Source organism: Microcebus murinus, chromosome 9 (assembly GCF_040939455.1).
Source record: "Microcebus murinus isolate Inina chromosome 9, M.murinus_Inina_mat1.0, whole genome shotgun sequence".
NCBI classification, from domain to species: Eukaryota; Metazoa; Chordata; class Mammalia; order Primates; family Cheirogaleidae; genus Microcebus; species Microcebus murinus.
Window position 1 is genome coordinate 102,678,098 of NC_134112.1, and position 20,433 is coordinate 102,698,530.

General features: G+C 40.5%; 1 protein-coding gene across 2 annotated transcripts in view; it reads left to right on the top strand.

Moving 5' to 3' along the window:
• UBE3C (ubiquitin protein ligase E3C) overlaps positions 1–20,433 on the top strand; it is a 111,374-nt gene that overhangs the window by 20,144 nt on the left and 70,797 nt on the right. For both annotated transcript variants that reach the window (XM_076006757.1, XM_076006758.1), the window contains exons 6-11: positions 1,633–1,790; positions 5,706–5,859; positions 6,274–6,494; positions 7,715–7,866; positions 12,417–12,604; positions 19,626–19,712. In XM_076006757.1, coding sequence (XP_075862872.1) covers positions 1,633–1,790; positions 5,706–5,859; positions 6,274–6,494; positions 7,715–7,866; positions 12,417–12,604; positions 19,626–19,712 — 960 coding nt within the window. The remainder of the gene's footprint in view (positions 1–1,632; positions 1,791–5,705; positions 5,860–6,273; positions 6,495–7,714; positions 7,867–12,416; positions 12,605–19,625; positions 19,713–20,433) is intronic.

Sequence of the window (20,433 nt, forward strand, 5' to 3'; positions counted from 1 at the left end):
TGAGTGGATTGTGTAGGAGAGAAAAGGTAGGATCTCACTCTTGCTTAGGTTGGTTTCAAACTCCTGACCTTGAGCGATCCTCCCGCCTTGGCCTCTCAGAATGCTAGGATTACAGGTGTGAGCCACAGTGCCCAACCAAGAGAGAATCTTGATGCAGAAGGATTACTAGAACAAACGTTGCTTCCAAGAGAGGATGGGGGTTGCTCCAGGGTTACAGGGTAGGGCCTCAGATGGGGTAAGGGCAGTTTGTCCATATTATTCAGAGACTGATACCTGGTTAAAAAATTAGAGAAAAAATTTGAGCAGACACACTTGAAAGGGAGACATCTGAATAACCAGAAAGCCCTCGAAAAATGCTCATCGTCATTAGTGACCAGGGAAGCACAAATTCAGATCACTGGACTACGACCACACGCCTGTCAACATGACTGGGTCTTACAAACTGTCCCTTCCGAGTGTTGAGGGTATGGAGCAAACGGGATGCTCATGTACTGCTGCTGTAAGTTTGGTGGTTTCTTAGAAAGTTACATGGCTGCCACGTGACCCGGTGATTCCACACCTAGGAATTTACTCAAGAAAAATGAGTCCCAGTCCATACAGAGGCTGGCCCTCGAACCCCCATAATAGCTTTCTTCATAATAGCAAAAGACTGGAAACAGCCCACATACCTGTCAGCATGTGAATGTATGACCCAAAGGTGGTATTTCCATGCAGTGGAACAGTGCTCAGCAGTACAAAGGACCAAGTTTTGGACATATGTGGATGAATCTCAGAAAGATGCCGAGTGAAGGAGTCTAGACACTGAGTCCATACCATGTGATAATTTCTTACATGTAAAAAGAGCAGAAAGTGCACCGTACTTGATAATGACAGAAAACAAGGCTGGGGGTAATAGCACAGGTGCACAAGGCAAGTGGCTTGGAGGGAGGATGGACTGGAGACAGCCAGGGGGAGCGACAGCTGTGCTCTGCGTCCTGGTCATGGTGCGTCTGTCCAGACGCGTGCCGCCCAGGTCCAGTGGGTGGGTGTGGATTAATGTGTGCAAATACATGTCTCTAAAGTTGATTTTAAGAAAAGATGTGTCTGTTTTTAAATAAGACTTTAATTTTGTGACAGCTAGGCCTTCCCTTCTGCCTGTAATCCTTCTCATAGGCAGAAGGGGAGGCCTTAGTCAAAATGACAGATGACTTAGGACCAGAAATCTATCACTGTCTGTTCTGTGTGGAGGATACTGCAGGCATGGAAAGGCCTGAAGTCATCTTTGAAGGAGTTGTTCACTTTCTGAGAAGTGTCTCCCTCAGTTCAATTACATGTAGTTTCTCTTGGTGCAATACGTAGATTGTAATACTTCCCACGCTGTCTGTAATCTGAGCCTTTGTGTCCGTGTCTCACGTCTGTAAGCCTAGTGCCAGCGTGCTGTTTGGCACGTCACAAGGACTCTTACAAACTGGTTGACAGAATGTTTGATCACCGCCCTATCTTTGAGATACGCCTGTTTTCAGAGACGGTCTAGTACTAGATCAGAGTGGCTCAGGTACTTACCATTGTGACTGAGAGTAATTTGGGGAAACTTTTGGTGACCTTTGCCATGCAGTCATTGAGGGAATGCTTTTTTTCCCCCCATTTTTACAGGTTGCTGCAAAACTGTAATGATGACAGTTTGAATGTTGCACTTCCAATGAGAATGCTTGAAGTATTTTCGTCTGAGAATACTTATATGCCTGTTTTACAAGATGCCAGCTATGTGGTGTCAGTAATTGAACAAATTTTGCACTACATGATTCAAAATGGTGAGTAGTAGGTGGGTAAGAACTGGGGCATAGTATTATTTTGTGAAGTAAGTACAAGCCAGCACGTACAAGCCAGCACACTTTTTGGAACTTACCCCAACATCAAAATGTGTAACAAAAGCGTTGTGTACAGTGAGGGGTGCCTGCAAGAGTCATGGATTCCAGCATCTATCCTTGGCTCTACCGAATTTGAAAATTTGGAAATGTACTATTTTCTTTTGCTTGGAAATGAAGAAAAGCAATGTATGCTTTTAGAAATTGTCTTGAGTATAATACTTTAATCCAAGATTTGCATCTGTAGTGAAGCCATCAGTCCTTCCATAACTGAATGGGGAGGGATCTTATAACTTTGTGATCACCCTGAGTGGATAGAAAAGATGATACCACAGATGCATGAGTTAAGTCACTTGGAGAGCCTGTCTTATTAAAAAACAAATCTTACTATTCACCCAGTGCGGTGGCTCACACCTATAATCCCGGCACTTTGGGAGGCTGAGGAAGGAAGATCACTTGAGGTGAGGAGTTCAAGACCTGGGCAACAGAGTGAGACTCTGTCTTAACAAAAAATAAAAAAATTAGTTGGGCATGGTGGGGATCACCTATAGTCCTAGATACTTGGGAAACTGAGGCAGGAGGGAGGAGCACCTGAGCCTAGGAGTTGGAGGCTGCAGTGAGTTATGATTGGGCCACAGCACTCCAGCCTGGGCAGCAGAGTGAGAACCTGTCTCAAAAAAAAAAAAAAAAAAAGTAAATCTATTAAATTATTCTTTTTAAAAGAATGATAAATTCTCATTTGTTCAGTAGAATGGGATATTTAGTTTATTTGAATTTTCTTTCTATAACTCAGTGTTAGAGCTTTTATACATTGATACTATCCTTAAAATGTCTGCATTACATAAGATCCCCAGCACCAGGGACTGGGTTTCATGGAAGATGATTTTGGTGGGGGTTGGGGGGGTGGGCGGGGGCCAGAGCTCTACGGCCCAGTCCTTTTAACAGGCTACAGACATAGTAAATTTGAAATTTCACTGAGGATGTTAGTGGCACTATCTGGAGAAAAACTGTGAAATAAATTTTTAAAAAACTTATATGATGAAGTGAGTAGTATAAAGTCTAAAATAAAAAACTCTCAATCCCAGTATCCTCTCACAAGTGAGAAGCCAAATACTTCAGGGCTATGGGCTTTCAGAAATATTAGTTAGCATTAAAATATGTGTGTATGTATGTGTGTATATATACATATATATATATATATATATATATATGTATATATATATATATATATATATATATATATATATGTGATCGGCCATAAAGGATCTAAGATGGTTTTAGAAAGCCATGCTTGCTGACAAAAGTATAAATTTGCTTTTGTTTTCTTTAAAATGATGGACTAATAATATAGGTTAAATCTAACCCATTCAGTCCTATGAATTAAAACTGTAAAAGTTAAGTTTTTATCTATTTCAACCTTCTATTTTTTTTTTAACTACTTTGTTGAAAACTTAGGGAAACTGCTGCATTAAGTAAAAGTAAATTGAGATTTGTGGGATTTAATTTTTTTAAAAAACAAAGTAATGATAATTAGAAGTAATCCATTATATTAATTGATGTATTATGTATATCAACTTAATGTTAAGCATTCAATGAGAATTTTTGCTTTTCCTGTTTTCTAAAATTATAAGGAAGATAATCCAGAAATATGCATTATTTGAAATTTGAAATGTGTCTAAAAATAGGATATGCTTGAAAATCTTACACTGAAACTGCTGCTTGTAGCATCTTCTGTGGTATGCCATTTTTCAGTTGTTTTGATAAATTGCTTCCTGATATTATTAGTCTATAAAATGTTGACATTCTTTTTGTTAATTATAGTTTGGAGTTTTATTGTACATCATGTGCTATGAAGCTTTTTAACTCTTGTAACAGAACTTAATACTCCAGTCACAGTGTGTCATGTGGATATCTATTCAACATGCACATTATTAATGATGTGATGCTTTAAAAAAAATCTTAGCGTAGTTTTAAAAATTGTTGTGCTGCACGTCTTTTCACTTATATAGAAAAAGAGCTTTCAAGGTTCCATGTTGAATTTCACTAGCAATTAATGTATCTTAGGTTAGAATTGTGGTAGTTACAGCGTGGGTCTAATGAGAGTACTAAGTATTCATTGTTTGGTAATCTTAACTCAAGTTCAAAGCTGTATAGAACTATTTTCCAAAACTATCCCAAGCAGATGGATTGTTTTTAATGTGTCCTACCAAGTATGCCTGTACAATGAGATACTCACAAATAACACATGAACATTGTTCTTACTGTTTTATAAAAAGCAAGCAAGCGGCTGGGCGTGGTGGCTCACGCCTGTAATCCTAGCTCTCTGGGAGGCCGAGACGGGCGGATCGCTCAAAGTCCGGAGTTCGAAACCAGCCTGAGCAAGAGCGAGACCCCGTCTCTACTATAAATAGAAAGAAATTAATTGGCCAACTAATATCTATATAGAAAAAATTAGCCGGGCATGGTGGCGCATGCCTGTAGTCCCAGCTACTCGGGAGGCTGAGGCAGAAGGATCGCTTGAGCCCAGGAGTTTGAGGTTGCTGTGAGCCAGGCTGACGCCACGGCACTCACTCTAGCCTGGGCAACAAAGGAAGATTCTGTCTCCAAAAAAAAAAAAAAGCAAGCAAGCATTTCTTAAAAGAATATATGATTTGAATCATTGGTGATAACCTGAGTTTATGTTCACTGCACACCCAGAAATCCTATCGAAAGCATAGAAAAGAAAATTTAATAAAGGCCATAAAAGTTGTTTCTGCTCACATGTGAGTTGCCTTTAAATCAGTTAATTTCTTTGCTGACCAGACTGTGGTCTCCAAATATATCACTTCCTTGAAGAGGAACTTGAGTGTCCCTGGAGAAGAGGCTGGGCACAGGTCTGGGTCAGCACGGGAGGCTGGAGCGGGGTGGCCGTCCTGTCTGTCAGAGAGCAGTGCTCCCAGCGACCTCCAGACTCCGGAGCCCCCTGGTCTCAGGCCAGACCCGCAGATGGGGTGGTGTGGGGGTCAGTATGGTTAGCTCCATGACTTCAACATGATATATATTTGTTCTTTTTCTTTATCTTTTTTTTTTTTTTTTTTTTGAGATAGAGTTTCACTCCCTCGCCCAAGCTGGAGTGGTGTGATCCTGAACTCCTGGGCTCAGGCAGTCTTCCGGACTCTGCCTCCCTTAGCTGGGACTATAGGCACATGCCACCACGACCAGTTAATTTTTAAAATATTTTTTGGAGAGACAGGGTCTTTCTCTGTTGCCCAGGCTAGTTTTGAATTCCTGGCCTCAAGTGATCCTCCTGCCTCAGCCTCCCAACTTGGATTCCAGGTGTGAGCCACTGTGCCAGGCCTTGACATGATATTTAAAAAGCCCACAAAACTAATTGAATACTTGGGGGACACTTAGTAGACAAATCCAAGGATCACAATATACAGGCATTATTGGGAATCCTGATTTAAGAAAACTGGCTACAGAAATTTATAACACGTGATAATTGGAGACTTGAACACTTGACTGAATATTTGTGATATTAAGGAATTACTGTTTATTTTAGCTGCGATAATGGTATTTTTAAAAAATAAAGTCCTTTTAATGATACACTGAAATAATTCTTAGATTTGCTTCTGTATGAGTGGGGTACAGGGGAAGTAGGGTTGGCTGTTGCCGACTGTTGTAGACACGAGTCATGGACACATGGGTTTATCACTATTCATGCTGCTTATCTATTTAAAGTTGTCCTTAATATTAATAAAAGATTAAAGAATTACCTGAAATTTGGACCTGTAGAGATTTGTAAAAAACATTTAAAAACTGATGAGCTTTTTTCCTTATAAGAAAAGATACTAAATTATAAATATGTATTCTTCCTTCTAGGGTATTTTAGGTCTCTCTATTTGTTGATTAACAGCAAGCTTCCATCAAGTATTGAATATTCTGATTTATCTCGAGTTCCTATAGCGAAAATTTTGCTAGAGAATGTTCTAAAACCATTGCACTTTACTTACAACTCCTGCCCAGAAGGTGCAAGGTGAGAATGGAATGGATTTTGATTTTGTCATTTCATAAGATCTGTATCTAACAGTAACTTTTACATAGGATGCTATTTTAAGTATAGACTTGAAAGTCAAATTTTTATCCTTACTAGTGTTGATTTAGTTTATAGAAAAATGCCCTTTTTCTGTCTGGCCTGCAACCTAATATAAATTTGGGATTCTGATAAATGGTCATTGTCCTGCCTTCTAGTAGCTGTCAAAGGCATGATAGAGTTATCTTAATGGAGAAGACATAAACTTAAGTTCACTTCAGGTTGATCTAGTTGATATTAAATGATTAATTAAAATAGTAGATTATTTAGAAGGATATTTTGAGAGGTTGTTTTAATCAGTGACTTGATGAACAGTGTGCTTTGATTTTATGAACGGCTTCCCTTTTTCCCCTTCAGGCAACAAGTCTTCACGGCCTTCACAGGGGAGTTCCTGGCGGCACCTTTCACAGATCAGATCTTTCATTTCATCGTCCCGGCGCTAGCGGACGTGCAGACCGCCTTCCCTTACGAGCCCTTCCTGCGCGCACTGCTGTTGGCAGAGAGGAGGTGCTCAGAGAAGAGCGGTGGAGCACCGTGGCTTTTCTATTTTGTTTTAACTGTTGGTGAAAATTATTTGGGTATGAAATACAAAACACGTTTTACCTGAACTCGTGTAGCTCGCATTAGCAGATCGGTCAGAAGTTGGCACAGGCGTGCGTGTCACATAAAGATGGTCTCTAGGGTGGGCATCCCCTCGGAAGAGGGTATTTGCTGAAGGACTGTGCTCTGGGCAGTGTCCCTGAAGAAGGTTTCCAGGTGCAGTGAAAAGCCTGTGTTAGATACATGTTTAAAAGGCCACACAGATCACAACAGGTAACAGGTTAAATGGGAGGGCTCTTCTGTGAGAGTTTCTGCCCACCCACTTGTGTTGCCTTCCAGTGTGCCTGTTCTAGAATGATAGCATCTTCCTCTCGTGTATTGTAATACAACATATGGACGTGAATTATTAGGATAAAGAGATACAAGAAAAAACAAACCTTTTCTTACTCTCACATTCAACATGGCATACTTCTGTGACCAGAGATGTGGAGGTTTCTCTCCACACAGTGAACATTTGCCAGTGGATACCAACTAGGTATCTTCTAATTCAAGTTAGTTCCGGTGCTGTCCACCTGGACACGGGGTCACATGGCCAGTCAAAAGTATTAGCAGTAGGCTAGCACATGCATTTCTGACCAACTAGCAAAAATCGAGGTTCTGCAACCTCTGCTTGGGTTGGATAATTGACTGTGGCAGCTCACAGAACTTAGGGAAGCACTTTACTTGTATTTGCCAGTTTATTATAAAGGATCTTATAAGGAACAGGTGAACAGCGAGATGACGAAATGCATAGGGCAAGGGGCTGGGTGGAGCTTTGTGCCCTCTGGGTACACCACCTTCCCAGCACCCCCAAACTGGTTGAGTCTTGTTGTCCAAGAGTTTTACAGAGCTTAGTCCCCACTGCCCCCTTCCTGGGAGCTTGGTGAGTGGGGCTGAAAGTTCCAGTCCTCTCATCCCTTGGTCTTTCTGGCAACCAGCCCCATCCTGAGGCCATCCAGGGGGCCTCACCTAAGTCACCACTGGAGCAGACCCTCAGATATGATCAAAGCCAGCGGGTTGGGAGTAACAAAAGGCACTGCTTTCTTTTAGGAAATTCCAAGAAATTCTAAAAATGCTCTGTGGCATAAATAGGGCCAAGTACATTTCATACTATACTACAGTAAGTTCTGGTCAGAAGGGCCTTGTTGAGTATGAGGAAAACATGATACCCAAGTTTTCCATTTCAGCTAAAATATGTTATAACTATTGTTGTACCCAGGGTCGCTCTCTGAGGAAGGCCTGCTGGTGTATTTGCGAGTGCTCCAGACCTTCCTTCCTCAGCTGCCAGTCTCGCCCGCCAGCGCCAGCTGTCAAGACTCCGGCAGCGACTCTGAGGAGGAGAGTGAGGAAGCCGACAAGCCCACGAGCCCCGTAAGCCCTGCGTGCCCTGTCCCTGAGGCTGCTCTCCAGGCAGCTCCGTCTGCTGGGAAGGCTGGTCTGGCTCTCTGCCCACCCTTGTCTTTAACTACATGCATAAGGCCCTCAGCCCATCGTGTAGAGCATTCGCCTTGGCCGCCATGCTCTTCCTAGTGATTGTGGATACACCTTCCAACCTCCGTCTGTTCACCTATGGAATACGTACGGAGATGCAGTTTTGTGTTCATTTCTTTGCAAAACTGGGTCATAATTTGTTACTCGGGAAGTATTTCCTAGATGTGAAATTATTAAGTCACAGGGTTAAGTTCCTTCTTTTTTTTTTTTTTTTTTTTGAGACAGAGTCTCGCTTGTTGCCCAGGCTATACTGAGTGCCGTGACGTCAGCCTAGCTCACAGCAACCTCAAACTCCTGGGCTCAAGTAATCCTTCTGCCTCAGCCTCCCAAGTAGCTGGGACTACAGGCATGCGCCACCATGCCCGGCTAATTTTATATATTGGCCAATTAATTTCTTTCTATTTATAGTAGAGACGGGGTCTTGCTCTTGCTCAGGCTGGTTTCCAACTCCTGACCTTGAGCAATCCACCCGCCTCGGCCTCCCAGAGAGCTAGGATTACAGGCGTGAGCCACCGCGCCCGGCAAGTTCCTTCTTACCCTATCTTGTGAACACTGACACAGAGTAATGTCTTCTGTTAATTTTTGCTAATTTTATAGAGGATAAATGTTATAATTAACTTTTAAATTATTTTTAAGTACACTGTCACATTTTTTTTTTTTTTTTTTTTTTGAGAGAAAGTCTTGCTTTGTTGTGTGGGCTAGAGTGCACTGGTACAATCATAGCTCGCTGCAGGCTCAAACTCCTGGGCTCAAGCGATCGTCCTGCCTGAGCCTCCCGAGTAGCTGGGACTACAGGTGCATACTACCTTGCCTGGCTAAATGTAGTTTTTGTAGAGATGGGGTCTCCCTCTTACTCAGGCTGGTCTTGAACTCTTGACCTCCAGCAGTCCTCTGCCTCAGCCTCCAAAAGTGCTAGGATTACAGATGTGAGCCACTGTGCCTGGCCTGTTATCGTAAAGTTCCCCTTCTCCCTTTTCTTTCTTACTATTAAGAGTTTGCGATGGTGGTGGGCGCGGTGGCTCACGCCTGTAATCCTAGCACTCTAGGAGGCCGAGGCGGGTGGATTGCTCAAAGTCAGGAGTTCGAAACCAGCCTGAGCAAGAGCAAGACCCCGTCTCTACTATAAATAGAAATTAATTGGCCAACTAATAGATATAGAAAAAATTAGCCGGGCATGGTGGTGCATGCCTGTAGTCCCAGCTACTCGGGAGACTGAGGCAGCAGGATTGCTTGAGCCCAGGAGTTTGAGGTTGCTATGAGTTAGGCTGACGCCATGGCACTCACTCTAGCCTGGGCAACAAAGCGAGACTCTCTCTCCAAAAAAAAAAAAAAAGAGTTTGTGATGTATTTTCAAGGAATAAAAAGCTTTAAAATTTTATATATGCATACTTAATTTGTGTGTTTTACAAAATTAAGTATGTATACATACTTATGTATACATAATTTAATACATAAATATGTATTAAATTAAATTATGTACATTTATGTATACATAAATATGTATACATAAAAGTATAAAATTAAGTAATAGATACTTAAGTATGCATATACTTAAATTACTGATCTTTTTTCCCCCTCTTAGTTAAACACTGGAAATGGCTTGAGGTGTAGCTATAATAGGTTCTCCAATATTGTTATGTTAAGGAATTTCATATTGATTAATACTAAATCTAATTAATACTCTAATAAGTAAGTTTTCATAGTATGTTTAAGTGAAAGGGGGTTTTAGTATAATACCTTCTGGATACAAACACCTTTATTAGCATAAAATGAAAACAATTACAACAATAGGAAAAGGCAAAACATTATTGCCAAGGTTTATGGCTAGGGAGAATGGTTGATTACAGAGGGGTATAACTGAATTTTTTATGAATGCTGAAACTGTGATATCTGCTAAAATTCAAAACATACACCAAAAGTATGAATATTGTTGTATGGTCAGAAAAAGCATGGAGTTCTGTAGATAAAGTTTTTGTTTCTAGAAGAAAGTTAATTTTTTCTTTTCTTTCCTTCCTTTTTTTTTCTTTTATTTTTTTGGAGACAAAGTCTCACTTTGTTGCCCAGGCTAGAGTGAGTGCCATGGCGTCAGCCTATCTCACAGCAACCTCAAACTCCTGGGCTCAAGCGATCCTCCTGCCTCAGCCTCCCGAGTAGCTGGGACTACAGGCATGCACCACCGTGCCCGGCTAATTATTTTTTTTCCTATAGGTATTTTAGTTGACCAATTAATTTCTTTGTATTTATAGTAGAGACGGGGTCTCACTCTTGCTCAGGCTGGTTTGGAACTCCTGACCTCGAGCAATCCGCCGGCCTCAGCCTCCCAGAGTGCTAGGATTACAGGCGTGAGCCACCTCGCCCGGCCTTTTTTTTCTCGTTTAAAGAGATAGAATCTTACTGTGTCACCCAGGGTGGAGTGCAGTTGTGCAATCATAGCTCACTGCAGGCTCATGCTCCTGGGCTCAAGTGATCCTCCTGCCTCAGCCTCCTGAATAGCAGGGACTAAAGGTTTGCACCACCATGCCCAGCTAATTTTTAAATTTTTTGTAGAGATGGAGGTCTTGCTTTTGCTTAGGCTGGTCTCAAACTTCTGGCCTCAAGCCATCTTCCTGCATTGGCCTCCCAAAGTGCTGGGATTACAGGCATGAGCCAGGATTACATGCCTGGCCCTATGGAAATCCAATTTTTTTTTTTTTTCTTTTCTTTGAGACAAAGTATCTCTCTGTTGCCCCGGATGGACTGTATTGGCATCACCACAGCTCACTGCAACCTCAAATTCCTGGGCTTAAGTGATCCTCCTGCCTCAGCCTCCTGAGTAGGTGGGACTACAGCTGCATTCCACAATGCCTGGCTAATTTTTCTATGTTTAGTAGAGACAGGATCTTGCTCTTGCTCAGGCTGGTCTCAAACTCCTGAGCTCAAGTAGTCCTCCTGCCTCAGCCTCTCAGAGTGCTAGGGTTTCAAGCATGAGCCACTGCACCCATCCTTGAGACCCAATTTTTTGATACTTAATTACATTCCAGAGAATCTGTGTAATTAAGAAATTTTTTTATATACAGTATATTTCATACCCATGTGACGATGAGGCCATGAGTGTTAGCTAGAGAGATGACAGAAAGTCCTTCCTCGATGTGTAAGTATAGACATGATGAAAACAGATTATGAAGACTCGTGAAACGAAAAAGAACTCATAGGTTCTCTTGCTGTAGTTATACTTTTAACATTTAAAAAACGGGATTGATTTATTTTGTTTTTATTATTTCCATCTGTAGAAAATGTCACTCTATTTTCTTCTTTTTTAATGCGTAGGAATTTCAAGGTCTGTTTATAACTCTGTGTTTTCATTTTTCATTTTTCTTTTTTCCTGTGTCTTGGGTATCCCTTTTTTTTGTCCATGTTTGAAATGAGAACTAATGACCCCATTTGACTGCAAATCATTCTTTATTTCTGGGCTGGGTCTTTTATGTCTGTGTTTGTATATTGCCTTTTCTGTCCTATAATACTAAATTATATAGAGCCTAATTTATACGAGATTTTTCCAGGATCAACATTCATCCTTTATAAACTCTTTTGTCCTTTGTTTCTGTGTAATCTATTCACTTATCATTTATATATACTTTATTTTAAAATTGTACACTACAAAGATAGTAGTACTAGTGTACTCTCTTATTCTAACACAACCTTGTATGTTACATGTATCTTAAAGATTCACATTTTACACATGGAATTTATTACTTTTATCTCTAAAAGAGTGTTTTATTTGGTAGATTAAATTGCATAAATATGTTCATCCACATTTCCAGACAGTATAGTCAGCAATACCCAATGTCATATATATTCATATGTTATATATATTCATATATACATATATATAGGTATATATCTTTGGTTAATACCGCAAATGAGTGATCTGTATAGCTTATCTTAGGTTTTATTCAGTGGATACGATCTGGAGAAATTGAGATGCAAAATTTTAGATTTATTATGTATATCCTTTGATTTTTTTTTTAATTCTTTAATCCCATTTATTTTGCTTAAACTGTGTTCTCTTAAATAATTTAAGATGGAAATGCCATTAGGTGATAATATAGTTTCACTATTATGCTATCTTAGTATAACTCACTCCAAAATATAAGAAATGACTTTTTGAAATATAAATACTGAAAATACTATCATATCAGTAGCAGAGACTGAGTATTCACAGTTTCTGCACAGAACGGATGCCTGCTGGTGACTTTATCCGCAGGGACGTCACATTACCTCAGCAGGTGCGTTAGTGGAGGTGTTGATGAGATCATTGCAATGTGGATGATTTTTGATAATGCACATCTTGTGTTTTCACTTGGAAAAAAAACGTGGTTTTGTATGTTTGTAGAGAGGAGGCAAGTTTACATAGAGCATTAACTTAGGCTAGTTTTTCGGCTGTGTTTTAGGAGGATGGTAGACTATCAATACCATACATAACAGAGGAATGTCTGAAAAAGTTGGATACAAAACAGCAGACCAACACCCTGTTGAACCTGGTGTGGAGGGATTCCGCCAGCGAGGACGTCTTTACCGTGATGGCCTCCATCTGTCACACGCTCATGGTGCAGCATCGCATGATGGTGCCCAAAGTCAGGCAAGTGTCCCCGGGGGGTGATAGTGCCCACAGTGACACGTGCTTGCCTCCTGTGGTTCTCTGTTTGGACCCGTTTTATCTCCTATTTTCTGATAGAACATGAATATAGAGTATTATGTCCAAGCATTTCATAGAGAATGAAAGTTTATTTTTTCTTTGCTAAACCAGCTAATCCTGTTTGAGTCCTTTTTCTGGCCCTTGAGGCTCTGAAGTACTTTGTATCTAATATGTCAGCAAATCAAATTGGCTTCTGTTTGTGTCATATCTTACAAGTGAGAGTGTAGTCACCTAAAGGTTGGACTCACACCTGCATTAGAGAACCAGCACATTACATATTTTTTAGGTTTTATTTCATAGTACCTTTTAATTGGATTGTCCTTGACAATTTATTCTTATAAGTAAATTTTTGGTCTTCAAAAATTTGAAAGAAACTTTTGGTTGGAACAAAACAAAACCTACATGTTTAAAAGGTGGCTAATTTGATCTTAGGTAACTGTGACAGTGATCTCAAACTATTTTCTTTCCCTCCATTTTGCATAATACATTAGTGGTTTCTTGGGAATTAAATAGAAAACGATTTAATTGGATGGAGTGCAAAATACATGTAGCAGTTCCCGTGGGACCCGAGGGACTGATGGGGCACAGGTGACTGCAGAAAGGTGCTGTCTGTTAGTCTCAGGTGCTGTGTCGATTCGTATCACTCTGCAGAATTCTCTTTTCTTATAAAATGCCATTCTGCAACTTGAGAAGAGGGACTTCTGTAGGGAAGGAAAGCACTCTTTGGAATGAACTGTAAGTGAGGAAGGCCTCATCAGTGGCTGGAATTGCCCTGTAAACACTAACACTAACGAGGTGCCGTCTTGGCTCACTGGTGTTTATTGCCACTGGAGGAAGTGAGGCATCAGTGAAATTGTGGCTCCTCGATTAGGTAATTAGCTCTCTGCAGGCTGATTGCATTAGAGCAGGATGTGAGATCTGAAGATCCCAGCAGCTGAACCAGGACACTAGCTTTTATTGGAGCACAAAGTCCACTGCTTTGGATAGCGATTACTGGATTTAAATGCCTCTCTGCCCTGGTCTGAGGTTTACTAGTGAACTGCTCCCAAAAGGCGTTTAATGGGTAAAGGAGCTTTCTCTGTAGGCTTGATTTTATGAGTACAGCACCTATTTCCTCCAAGAAACTACTCTAGGAATTTTATTTATGGTTTAAATATATTAGGTTTTAAGTGGGGTTTTTTTTGAGACAGAGTCTCACTCTGTTGCCCTGGCTAGAGTGCCATGGCATCAACCTAGCTCACAGCAACCTCAAACTCCTGGGCTCAGCGATCCTCCTGCCTCAGCCTCCCGAGTAGTTGGGACTACAGGCATGCGCCACCATGCCCGGCTAATTTATATATATATATATTTTTTTTTTTTTAGTTGTCCAGATACTTTCTTTCTATTTTTAGTAGAGATGGGATTTCGCTCTTGCTCAGGCTGGTTTCAAACTCCTGACCTTGAGTAATCCATCGGCCTAGGCCTCCCAGAGTGCTAGGATTATAGGCGTGAACCACTGCACCTGGCCAGGTTTTAAGTATTTAAAAAGTGCAAGTAGTCATACTTTGTTTTAGATTTTATACTTTGAATTTGGGTTTTTATAAAAAAGTATTTAAAAGATGATGAGTATATTCCCAGGCTAATAACTCATTCTTGACTCTTCACTGGTTCATATTAGTTCTTCTAATTTTCAGAGTTGGGATTTGTAATTTTAATTTGTTTGATATTGATTGTCAGGATATATAAAGGAATATAGAGGCCTTTTCACACTGATATGAAAAGATTTCTAAGATAGATGTTTACCTAAAAAAAGGAAGGCACAGAACATGGTATAATAATCTTTTTGTGTAAGAAGGGTATGGAAAAAAGATGTGCATATTTATTTGCATGAAGAAACTTGGAAGCATATCTAGGAAATTCATAAAAGTGATCACTTGTGTGTCTGGGGCAGCCAGGGCTAGAAGAGGACTGGTCTTCTAACTACACTGTTTTTATATCACTTTGAGTTGGAACTAGGTGAATCACTTAATTTTTTCTTAATTAAGTAATAAATGAGTTGCCAGTTCCTTTTTTTTTTTTTTTTTTTTTGAGACAGAGTCTCGCTTTGTTCCCCAGGCTAGAGTGAGTGCCATGGTGTCAGCCTAGCTCACAGCAACCTCAATATCCTGGGGCTCAAGCAATCCTGCTGCCTCAGCCTCCCGAGAAGCTGGGACTACAGGCATGTGCCACCATGCCTGGCTAATTTTTTCTATATATATATATATATTAGTTGACCAATTAATTTCTTTCTATTTATAGTAGAGATGGGGTCTCACTCTTGCTCAGGCAGGTTTCTAACTCCTGACCTCGAGCGATCCGCCCGCCTCGGCCTCCCAGAGTGCTAGGATTACAGGCTTGAGCCACCTCGCCTGGCCAGCCAGTTCCTTTTTTGAGAGGAAATTTGTATATCTTACTGTCGGAATCGTAAATCTGAATAAAATTTGAATCTTAAGTAATTTTTTTCTTAAGAAAATATATCCCCAATTTAAAAAATGGGTAAGGCTGGATGCAGTGGCCCACACTTGTAATTTGGCACTTTGGGAGGCCAGGGCGAGAGGACTGCTTGAGCCCAGGAGTTTAGGGCTGCAGGGAGCTGTAATGGTGCCTCTGCCCTCCGGCCTAGGTGACAGAGTGAGGCCCTGTCTCTAAAACACAGTATGTATGGATGAATATTAACTGGCTCTTTTTTGAGAGGGGGAAAAATGAAGGTACGATTCCCATATCCAAAGAACTAAAATAAGAATGTAAGATAAGGACAGCCTGTTTGTAAGGTTCAGCTTTAACCCTGGCAGACTTGGGATTTTTAGTGGGTACATTCCGTATGTTATGGAATGGCTGTGTGATCCTAGCGTGCGGAAGTCCACATAGAGACGAGCCTGTGGTGCCCTGCTCAGCCCAGCGGACATCCTGCCTGTGTGTGGCGTCTGGCCTTCCTTGTCCTGTTTTCCTCATGCTCTGTCACCTGTTCCTTTCACAGACACTGTGTCCTCTTGCCTTTTCTTTAACACTTGGGCTCCTCCTCCTCCTCAGTGTCCTTTATGGGTTCTTCTGTTTCTCTGTTTTATTTGATCTTCCCAAACTTCTTAGACTACTTCCATTCAGCTTTTTAGTTCTTCCCTTTCATTTGATTCTCTGGAGTGATGTCTTTCATGCAGGTGGCCTCAGCTATGTCCTGGTGACTCACGTTTATGTCTTTAGCTTAAGTTACTTTCTGGAGCTGCAGACACATACTCACCTGCTCGGTAGCAGGTGCCCTCCGGGCCTGTCCTCTTACCCGCCGCATGCCATCTTGGGTTGATCCAGCGTCTCTCCCAGGAGCTGCCTCTTTCCATTCTGCCGCAGTCACTCAGACGTCCGTGCCTGCAACCTGGAGTCGCAGTCCCTGCGTGGTAGCCATGAGTAACGCTTCTGCCTTAAATCAAATACAAGCACAAACTCAGGTCCTCTGTCACATTTCAAGGGCCTGATAGCCACGTGTGTCCAGTGGCTACCTTATCAGACAGCACCTGATAGCCACATGTCTGCCTCCACAGAATGTTCACGGGGACAGGGCTGCGCTTTAGGCGTGGACTCTCACTTTCCTCCCTCGTTGTGTCACGGCTGCATTCTTTGTCACGTTTTGAACTCTTTGTCATGTTTTGCTTAAACATCTCCCAGCGAATCCCCTTTGCTCTCAGGAAACAGTTCACATTCCTTAGCTTATTGATTCCTGCAGTGTCATTTTGTTATCAAGCATTTGGTTAACTCTCTAAATTTATTTTAGCCACAGAATATTCTTTGCCGCAACCACACTTGATTTTGTGCATTTTCTTGATCCATTGTCTGCTTTCATGCCTCTCTCCTTCTGTGTGTGCGAGTCTCCATCCAGAGGCTTCCCCTCTCCTCGTGTCTCAGACGGGATGTGGGTGGGCTGCATGTTCTTCCTGGCCTTGGCTCTTCTCCACTGCCAGATCTAAAAGATTTGAAATGGGATTTTAAAGGTAGTGTTTTAGGGATCACATGGGTTGATGTAATATTATAATTTGCCTATAGTTTTCATATAAATATATCAAAATATAAGGTATATTTACCACCAGTTTTATTTCAATACATGCTTAATTTTTCCACCAAAAACTAATAGAATGCACCACCTTACTTGTGTCTTGTTATCTTAAATGATTGTGATTTAGACAGTTGTGGGCCTTGGAAATACAGTGCTGTTTCCCCATGTGTTTTATGAGTGCCATTACAGATACGACGATAATAAGTACTCTTTAGCTCTTGATTTATAATCTGATACTTTAATAATTTGAGGGAAAATGACTATGCAAATGACTTCAATGGAGAAAAATATAGATTTGTGTTTCATTGTGTATGCAGAATTAAATATATGCTATTCATATGTTTATAAATAAGTTTTTATAATCTAGAAAAACATTGAGGGTGTACTTGGAGAGATAAATATATAGACTTATTTCTTTGTCTAGAATATCATGATTGCTTTTATTATCAATGATACTTTCAGTATAATCAATAGATTTAATCAGCTATTCTGTTAAAATTTGCATTTTATTTCAGGAAGATCAATTAAAATAGATGAGCTTTTAAGCATTTCAACACAGACGATTCTGTTGAATCTATTTTGAAATTATATGTAGATTATAAACTAATTAGACACAGTAAATTAATAAAGTAGACTAGCTTTAGTCAACTTTAGCAATGGAATTTAGACTAAGTTTTGAAACTTCTAGGAATTTTCTAAACATTTGTGAATTATAATTGATTCACAGGAAATATGAGTAAACTTGGCAGAAACATATACTACAGCTATTTTAAATCCCTCCCAATTTTAAAAGTTTTAAGAATAGTGTTTAAAAATATGAGCCGGGTACTGTGGCTCCTACCTATAATCCTTACCACTCTGGGAGGCCAAGGTGGGAGGATCACTTGAGGTCAGGAGTCCAAGACCAGCCTGAGCAAAAGCAACACCCTGTTTCTACTAAAAATAGAAAAAACTAGCTGGGCAACTAAAAATAGAAACAAAAAATTGAAACAAAGGCAAGAAAAAATTTTAGCACTCTTTATGTATGTGTTAGGCATATGCTACACATTTTAGTTATCTCAGAGATGAGGCGTGTATTATTATTTTTTAATATAGCTCTATACTGTTTACAATGGTATAATCTTTTTTGAAGTAAATTTTAAGTGGAAATTTGGTTGAACACTAATGATAGGGAGAGAGCATACTTAATAGTATGGCTTAGTTGGTATCCTTTAACTTACTGTGTTGCTACTATTAAATATTTTTTTCGTTATTCCAATAAGATTTTTTTCATAATTTTCAATGTAATTTTGAGACTCACTGAGAGAAGCTTTCCTGTGGAGTTAGAATAGTGTTGTTGCAATTTCACGATTGTCATGGCGTGTTCCTATGGTGAATGTCACACACACTTTTGAGCTGGGAAAGACCTTAAAGCTGATACAGCCCAGCCTCTTCATTTTCTGACACAAACAGATTGCTTTTAGCCTACCTGAATGGAAGTGTGGCTGCAAACTGATCTGATAGAGCCTTCCTAGCCAAGATTTCATGATTCTAGGTAACTTTCACATGGTCTTTCATGTTTTCACTATTGTTTCAGTGATTGTGCCCTAAGTGCCATCCGGACATCTCAGAATGCACCACACTGAAATAAGAATGGAGTTCTTTGTAAAAACCAGACTCTGCAGTTCATATTTTGTCCTCAGAAAATGCTGGCACAGAACAATGCATCTGATATTTTGGATTAAACACAGGAAATTACTCGGTCAATCAAGTTTCAGATTTTGTATTGAAACGTGCCTTGTTTCTGTAAGCCCTTTTATTTCTCTTCTACTGTGGTCCATTTAAATCAACATGCTTGAAAGATTCAGTCTGTTGGAGTATACTGAACACAGCCCAGTATCAGTGAATAAATTCCAAGGGAGTTGGCGATACACGTGACAGTGTGTTATTTAGTCAGATCATCAGGTTACCGTAGTGCCCTTTCTCCTGAAAGGAAAGGGGGCCCCTGTGAAGACCCTAGGGCTGGGTGCTGCGACTGGAATGCAGTAGCATCATCACAGCTCACTGCAACCTCACACTCCTGGGCTCACGCGATCCTCCTGCCTCAGCCTCCCGAGTAGCTGGGACTACAGAGGCCACTGTGCCTGGCTAATTTTTCTATTTTTCATAGCAACAGGATCTCGCTCTTGGTCAGGCTGATCTCAAGCTCCTGACCTCAGATGATTCTCCCACCTTAGCCTCCCAAAGTGCTAGGATTACAAGTGTGAGCCACCACGCCTGGCTCCAGCTTTGTTTTTCTACTTTCTTATTCTTCTAGAATGTTTCTAGTAAGATCACATTCCTTTCTTAAAATCATGTTTTCCTACCATCTTAAGCATTTAAATAAATAAATAAACTGATTTAGTTTCACCCCTTCTTTCCAAAGCTCTTTGGTCTTTTTAGTCAATTTGATATTATAAAGGAAGAGTTTTTAAGGACTTTTAAAACATTTTTAGATTTAAATCATTTTTGAGATGTTAACAAACTTTGTGTTTATTTCAAGAAATGTCACAGTCATTAAATATTAGAAATTTTAAATGTATATTACTAGTACAATAGTAATGTGTTAATATTGCACAGTTAATGTATCACGGTATGTTAATATGATGTGTAGTGAGAAGGGGAGCAACCTCAGCTTCTGCTTGAGCAGCCTGCGCCTTTGTCTTTTGGGCGGGTCTCCTAGTCCGGGAGCCTGCAGGAGGCTGCGCCCGGTGTCCTCATCAGGTGGCCGTGTGGGAGGAGGCGTTCGTGGTGTTGGCATTGGTGTTATCTAAACTGTACATTTATCTTCAGTGTGTAGCTTGTTCTTTCTTAAAAAGAAATGTGTTGAGTGAATAATTGCTCACTTTGCTTATTCTTCCTTATTTTTCCCCCATTCCTTTTTAGGCTCCTCTATAGTTTAGCCTTCAATGCCAGGTTTCTGAGACACCTGTGGTTTCTGATATCTTCCATGACAACGCGCATGATCACAGGGTATGTAACACGATCACAAACTGAGCTCCAGGGTACAGCCAGTGGCTGCCCAGTCAAAGATGCTGCATGCAGGTGTTCTTAGTCCTTCTACTAAACTTGTTGCATATTGGAAGACAAATTCTCTTTGTCAATTTCACAGAATGCTCTCGATTTCCACAGGAAAAAAACTTAGTGCCTAATTTTATAGTTATTTATCTGTATGTTACTAAGAGTATGACTTTATCTCAAGGTAAATTAGTTTTGAAAATCCCAGTCTCTCTCTCTTTTTTTTTTCTTTGATAGAGTCTCACTTTCTTGCCTGGGCTAGAGTGCTGTGGAGTCAGCCTAGCTCACAGCAACCTCAAACTCCTGGCACAAGCAATCCTCCTGCCTCAGCCTCCCAAGTAGCTGGGACTACAGGCATGCGCCACCATGCCTGCCTGATTTTTATTTATATATATATATATATATATATATATATATATATATATATATATATATATTTTTTTTTTTTTTTTTTTTAGTTCTACAGCTAATTTCTTTCTATTTTTTTTTTTTTTAGTAGAGATGGGGTCTCACTCTTGCTTAGGCTGGTCTCGAACTCCTGAGCTCAAACAATCCTCCCACTTCGGCCTCCCAGCATGCTAGGATTGCAGGCGTGAGCCACTATGCCTGGCCCATATGACTTTAATATTCTTTTTTTGTTTGTATGTGCCCTGGGCACCCATCAGAAGAGTTTTAA